The following is a 7050-nucleotide window of genomic DNA, read 5'->3' on the forward strand; positions in this document are numbered from 1 at the left end:
GAGGGGGGGGGCGCGGGGGGGTGGGATTAGAAAGTTTAAACTTTTGCTCCACTGCGTTTAAAAAGTGGGGGAAGCGAAGGGGGGAAGGGGAAAGCGGAGGGGCCGCTCCCCGCCCCCCCCCCCGGCCCTCTCCGCGCAGCACTGCGCGCCTACGCGTACACAGTGCAGCACAAAAGCGGCCCTAAGGGTCGTGCTACCGAGCACGCAGGAGCCGCCTGCACCCAAAATAAAAAATAAAATAAAAGTAATAAAATAAAAATCGAGCCTGCGGCGGGGGGGCGCGGAGGGGCGCGGAGCGGCGCTGCGCTTCCCTCCTGGATGCGCCCCGCGGCTCGCGGCGCTGCCTTGGCGCTGGGAGCGCCAGTGAATGTAGCCCCGCAGAGCCAATGAGCTGGGACCGGATGCGATATATCCTCTGGGACAACAACTGCTCTGTTCCTCCTCAGATCCACATGACGCCATTTACTGCTGCTTTTGCCGAGAGATCACCCTGCCTCCTCCGGAAAGGAAAAGAGAGAGAGAGGGAGGGAGAGCGAGCGAGCGAGCAGAAAAGCGCCGAGCCCCTCCAGCTCCCATCGCAAACCTTCCTCCTCCTCCTCCTCCTCCGCCTCCTCCAAACACACAACAACAACCACCACCACAAATCCGCTGCGCTCCCAAAACAGCCCCCCCGCCTCCCCGAGCGCAAACCGCAGAGCCGCCTGCAACTCACACACGCTCGCAGAGGGAGCGAGGGAGCCGCGGCGAGCGGGGAGAGGCGCTCGCAGCTCCGCGGGACGGCTGCGCTGCACACGCTGCTCTTCTTGCGCTGGAAGAAAGCTCCGGGATTGGATTTTAGATCCACTTTTTATTTTGTTTTCTTTGGCTTCTCCCCCCCCCCACCTCCCCTCGCTCTCGATCGTTTGCAACAGCAACAACAACAACAAAAAAAAAGTGACTTGGTGTTGGCGATTCGGCCTTCTGTTCATTGAGAAAAAAAAAAAAAAAGTGTGTGTGTGCGAGAGAGGCAGAGTGATTTCTTTTTTGGGAGCATAGGAAACCCACCCCGATCCGGAGGTGTTTTATTATTATAACACACACACACGTATTTATAATCGATCTGGGGTGAGGGACCTAACTTTGCTCTGGACTTTTTATTTTTTTACACAGTGATCGTTCTTGCTCCCTGATTTGCAAGTTGGACTAAAGCAGAGTTTGGAAAAGCCTTTTTTTTTTTTTTTTTTTTTTTGCTTTGCTTTAGGGCTGGATTTATTTGCAAACCGCAGGAAGAAGAAAATACAAGAGCGAGAGGGGTTTGGTGCAGCGCCGCGATCACGGTGAGAGCCTTTTCCTTCTTTGCAAAACAAGCTTTTCAGTCACCCCCCCCCCCACCGCCTGCTCCGAGAAAACTCGTGGAAATGTTTGAGGCCGATCCCTTTTTCACTCGCACAGGTTCTCCCTCTCCCCCCGCTCTCCTTCCTTTCCCAGAGCGGAGCTGGAGGTGGGATTTCGGAGCCTTTTCCCCCTCGCTGGCGGTTTGGGGGGGGTGTCTGGGGGGAGGCTCTGCGCGCTGCGCCGGGGTGCGCGGGGGCTGCGCAGGTTCCCGCCGGCTCCTGGCAGTCGGTTTGCGCGGGCAGGCCCCGGGCGGCTGCGAGCCCCGGGGGGGGAGATACGAGCCCCGGGGAGGCTGCCCCGGCGCCCGGCCTGGGGGAGGGCGAGCGAGCGAGCGGCGCCTAAGGGGGTGATTTACGCCCGGCCGCGGTGGCGTCGGGAGATCCGTGCGATTCGGAAGTGAGTTCACGTCTGGTATAAATATATATATATATATATATACACACACACATACGTGCGTGCGTTTCTTGTGCGGTGAAGTTAATGGGATCCATAAGACGGGGAAAGTTCTTCCACGCTGCAGCTTTGAAGGGGAAGGAGGGAAGCCTCTCTCTCTTTTTTTTTTTTAATTTTCATTTATTTTATTTTTTTCTTCCAGTCGGTTTGCGTTTTCGCAGCTCCCCCCTCCTGTCCAGAAAATAGTAATAGTAATAATAATAATAGTGCTGGGGTTTCCAGAGACCTATTTGTGTGTCAGCTGGCCCCACCCCGACGGTAAAGTCCCTTTTGCCCTAATCCATAGTCTGATCACACACTCGGCCCTTAATGGGGGTTTCAAAGCACTTGGAAAGCGGAGGAGGTGGCTGGTGTGTGTGCGGTGGGGATGGGGGCGGAGGGGGCTCCCGGTGCAAACCAGAAATTCACGTCCCCACCTCGCAGCCAGCGAGACCCGGGGGGGCTCCCACAGCGTGCCAGGAGCCCCTTGCATTTAAACTTTCACCCTCCCTTTTTTTTTTTTTTTTTTTTTTTTTTTTTTTTTTTTTTGGGCGGAAGGTGCGAGGCGGCCCCCGCTCCCCTCTTTGCCCATCCCAGCTAGCAGGAGCTGGCGAGCAGGGCACTTGAGCGCTGCCAGAGTGGACTTTGGCTCCTGGAAGTGGGGGAGCACGTTATCACACTCCTGCACACACCGAAAGGCTGAGGCTGCTGCTCCTCGCTGCTGGTGCCTGGAAAGGGAGGAAGCAGGGATTGGAGGAGGGAGAGTCCTGCTTTCCCCTAGGAGCTTTCGGGCCATGTGTATGTTTGCAAATAAACGTGCGCCAGGTTTTGCATCTCGTCCTGTTAGTGGATCTTGCCGAGGGCTGAGAAGGGAATTTTAGCCCCAGGCTCGGGCTGCAGAGCCCTGGTGGGGACCGGGCTGAAGTGTGAGGCTAAAGCAAGAAAAAAAAAAAAAAACAGAGCAGCCTTCCTGCGGCTGCCTTTGAATGGTGCTTACGGCCAGACGGGACGGGGGGCAAAGTGCCCTTCACGCAGCTGTCCTGGAGGTGCAGCCCCCGCGCCCGCAGGCCGCTTTACATTCGGGCAGGGGAAGCTCCCTCAGCATCTCCTGGGGGCTGGAGAGGGGGGAGGAAGAGGAGCTGGGAGGAAGCGTGGGTTTGACTTGCCCGATAAGGCAGGCGGGCAGCAGCCCCCTCCCACCGCGCAGCCCTGGGATGTCCCGGCCCGCTGCGCGCTCCGCGCACTCGTCCCACCTGCTGCGCGCAGCCTGCGCGGGGCCTCCGCGCCTCCCGCCCCGCCGCGGAGGGCGCCCGGCCTTGGGGACGCGCAGCTCGGGGGCAGCCCCGTCATTCCCGGGGACACCGGGGTGGCTTCAGCGTCTCTTCTCCGCCAGCCCCGGGGGGCCGAAGGCGAGGCTTGGAGGAGGAGGAGGAGGAGGAAGGCAGATAGCGCTGCTGCTTCCTCTCAACGATGGAGGCAAAGCGTTTTGTTTTGTATTCTTTTCAATCTTGAGAGAGTTTCGGATGAAGACGTGGCTACTTGGGCTCTTGGTTGAAACTCTTCTTACATAGCACAAGTCTTTTTTTTTTTTTAAAGATTCCTCAAGATAAGTTGGCACTTTTTCTTTTTCTTTTTCTTTTTTCTTTTTTTTTTTTTTTTTTTTTAAGGGGATAAACACACCGTGACATACGTGCCGTGTCCAAAAGCAGGATTTGGCAATGTTTAAGTATGTAGTCACTTTTATTTTATTTCTTTTCTTTTTTTTTCTTTTTGGAAAGAACAAGCACTTGAGGGGAGGCAGCCAGGAGTTAAAAGGTTAAATGATTTCCACTGCTGTTAGTATAAAGACAGTGCCTTGAGATAGACATCGTTAAACTGTTTGGCTACATTTTATTATACTGTGGTATAGTATTATTGTTGGTAACTGATGTGTACAGAGTAACACTATGGTGCTCTTTCTAGGTATAATTGAAGACATTGTGTGGTCCTTATAAAAAGCTTGGTTCCTGCCTGGGTTTTAATTGCAAAATATTGTTTGGGATTTTTGTGTAGATAATTGGATTTTGGATCTGCTTCAAAATATGATAAAGGCAAAACCAATATTAAATAAATTGACTAGAGGTCAGTCCTTGCAAATTTGCATATTTTAATTTGAAAGTTACTTGTAATATATAAAGCTCTTATCTCTTAGGTGTTTTACTAGCTTTCCATTTAAATTCTTAAGTCTGTGTTTCTCCTTTGTAGTTAATACCTTTAAAGTATTCACAATCAAATATTATTTTTGGATGCTAGCATTGTTTGATTGTATTATGCATGCTTCTGTCCCACAAGGCGTTCACATCATATCTGCAATTTGAAAAGTAAGCTATGGGATTTTTTACATGCTAAAAAAAAAAGTGGTGGCATTGCTTTTGTAGTATTGAGCCTTAAAATAATGATCGGAGTGGTGTACACAAGTATGACACACACTAAAATATTGCAGGGAGATATTTTTACTTGTGCTGTTGAAGTTTTTGGTAGCTCTAACTCATTTAATGTCTAACCTCAAACATTTTATTGCTATTTAGTGTTTTTCTTGGGAACATTGGTATTAAACTAAAATTTCCTATTTACATCATGTAAAGTTTAATGTGTAAAGAGACAAGCCTACGAAAATATTATCCACTTTTAAACAAAATTGAGAATTATGTCTGTCATCAGCAGGTCACATTACTCTAGCTGAATACTTGTAGGCTTTTTTTGTGTGTGTAAAATACGTTGTAGTAGTGTCAAGTGAAAGGAAGAGTCACTTTAAGTGGCTGAAGTTTAGTCATGTTAAAGGCCAAGATCAAGCCAGAGGATGGCTAGGAAAGGCTTAGCGGGTATTAGCAGGTATTATAATACCTAGATTTTCTAGAGTCGCAAGTCAAAACGTGTGGACCCAGAGAAGAATCTCTGCGCTCTTCAGAAAATTAGGAAATGCCTTGGTCAAAAGAGGCCAAGCGAGGCATGTCCAGCTGACTGGCCGCCCCAGATGTGCCTCCCTTTTTTAACGGCTGATGCATTACTTTAACGTGCCTGATGCTGGGGGACCCTTTGGGCTGTCGGGGAACACGCTCATGTGCCGCAGTAGTGAATCTTGTCTCTCTTGCTGCAGGATTTCAGATGTGTGCTAAGCCTGCTGGAGTGAGCACGCTTCGGGACACCGATGGAGGCGAGAGCTCAGAATGGCAGCAGCTCGCAGCCCTTGCTACAGGCTCGCCGTGACACGGGGAGGCCGCACGGGGAGCCCGACCTGAGGGATGTCCTGGCGCAGCAGGTTCACGTCTTGTCTCTGGACCAGATCAGGGCCATCCGGAACACAAATGAGTACACGGAGGGACCGACGGTGGCTCCACGGCCAGTGGCCAAGTCTGCTCCCAGGCTAGCCACCCAGCACAAGAGTGAAAGGCCCCATGGCTTGCCTGAGCATCGCCACCTCGGCCGGGTTCAGCACACACAAACACACACTTCTCCTCGCGCAGCCCTGTCCCGCTCCATCAGCACGGTCAGCACAGGCTCGCGGAGCAGTACAAGGACCAGTACGAGCAGTAATTCCTCCGAACAGAGACTCCTAGGGTCGTCTTCGGGGCCCCTTGCCGACGGGATAATCCGGATGCAGCCCAAGTCAGAGCTCAAGGCGAGCGAGCTGAAGCCGCAGAGCAAGGAAGACCTGGGAGCTCATGCCTACCGCTGCGAGGACTGTGGGAAATGTAAGTGCAAGGAGTGCACGTACCCGAGGACCCTGCCGTCGTGTTGGATCTGTGACAAGCAGTGTCTGTGCTCGGCCCAGAATGTGGTGGACTACGGGACTTGCGTGTGCTGTGTCAAGGGCCTCTTCTACCACTGCTCCAACGATGATGAGGACAACTGCGCGGACAACCCCTGCTCCTGCAGCCAGTCCCACTGCTGCACCAGATGGTCTGCCATGGGCATCGTGTCCCTCTTCCTGCCTTGCTTGTGGTGTTACCTGCCAGCCAAGGGTTGCCTTAAGTTGTGCCAGGGCTGTTACGACCGGGTGAATAGGCCCGGGTGCCGCTGCAAGCACTCGAACACGGTGTGCTGCAAAGGTCCCAGTGTGCCCCCCAGGAACTTCGAAAAGCCAACATAGCATCACTAATCGGAAGCATTAAAGTAATAAGGATTATTTTTTAGCATATGTATACAACCAACTAAGCAGCTATGGTCTTGGCACTGTAGTAGAAGGGTTGGGGATGTACTTTGCCGTTTGCAGTGAAATGCTTCTCTGTGCGTGTGCCATCTTAACTGATAATGCTTGTTAGGATCCAGCTAATGGGATGCGGGAAAAAAAAAAAGAAAAGAAAATGGGATGCAGTACATTGTGACCCACATATTGCATAAGCTAAAGCAACACAGACACTCCTAGGCAACTCCATTGTTTGTGAATAGTACTTGCAAAATTTGTAAATTAGCAAACGACTCCCTTTTTCATTGTTTTCTGCCAGAGATAATGTGCTATATTTTTGTATATACAATAATATTTTCAACTGTGAAAAAAAAAAAGGTGATGCCATGAGGAATGGCACAGTCACAAAATATTATACTAATATGTTGTACATTCGGAAGAATGTGAATCAATCAGTATGTTTTTAGATTGTATTTTGTCTTACGGAAACCTTATATTACAAGACTCTGATTTCCCTTTGGACTTCATGTATATTGTACAGTTACAGTAAAATTCAGCCTTTATTTTCTAATTTTTTCAACATATTGTTTAGTGTAAAGAATATTTATTTGAAGTTTTATTATTTTATAAAAAGAAATATTTATTTTAAGAGGCATCTTACAAATGTCACCCCTTTTTATGAGGACGTCAGTTGCTGCAAATAAGGGGTGAACGATGCATATGTTCACTATAAAATAGAAAATATATTAACGTTTGAAATTAAACTGGGCTGCTTGTCATTTTTTCCCCCATTTATTGCTCTGAGTTGGAAAAATCATTACTTTTGATTAAAGTAATATAGTCATATTGAGGCTAATATGATCAGTTGGATAACAAAAATAAAACTTTATAGTGCCTTTTTTTTTTTTTTTTTACTGATTCACCTGAAGGTAACGCAGCATTTTTGTTTCTTTTACACAATTGTTATGTATATTCTTCCTACAACAGAAAAAGAAAATGAGCATAAGAAAATTCATTAATCCATTCCGGACTAGGACTAATAGGTACTGAAAGTTTGACCTATCCTATAAGTAAGTGAT

General features: G+C 49.3%; 1 protein-coding gene across 1 annotated transcript; it reads left to right on the forward strand.

Annotated features, from left to right (window-relative positions):
- Window positions 1–1068: 1068 nt before the first annotated feature.
- Window positions 1069–6735, forward strand: SPRY2 (sprouty RTK signaling antagonist 2). Its single transcript, XM_088540297.1, has 2 exons — window positions 1069–1316; window positions 4943–6735. Exon 2 carries the CDS (start codon window positions 4994–4996, stop codon window positions 5933–5935), a length of 942 nt encoding a protein of 313 aa, XP_088396423.1. The 5' UTR covers window positions 1069–1316; window positions 4943–4993; the 3' UTR covers window positions 5936–6735.
- Window positions 6736–7050: the final 315 nt, after the last annotated feature.

This window comes from Tinamus guttatus, unplaced genomic scaffold (genome assembly GCF_059628265.1).
Source record: "Tinamus guttatus ecotype Peru unplaced genomic scaffold, ASM5962826v1 Tinamus_guttatus_pri_ptg000058l, whole genome shotgun sequence".
Taxonomy (NCBI): Eukaryota; Metazoa; Chordata; class Aves; order Tinamiformes; family Tinamidae; genus Tinamus; species Tinamus guttatus.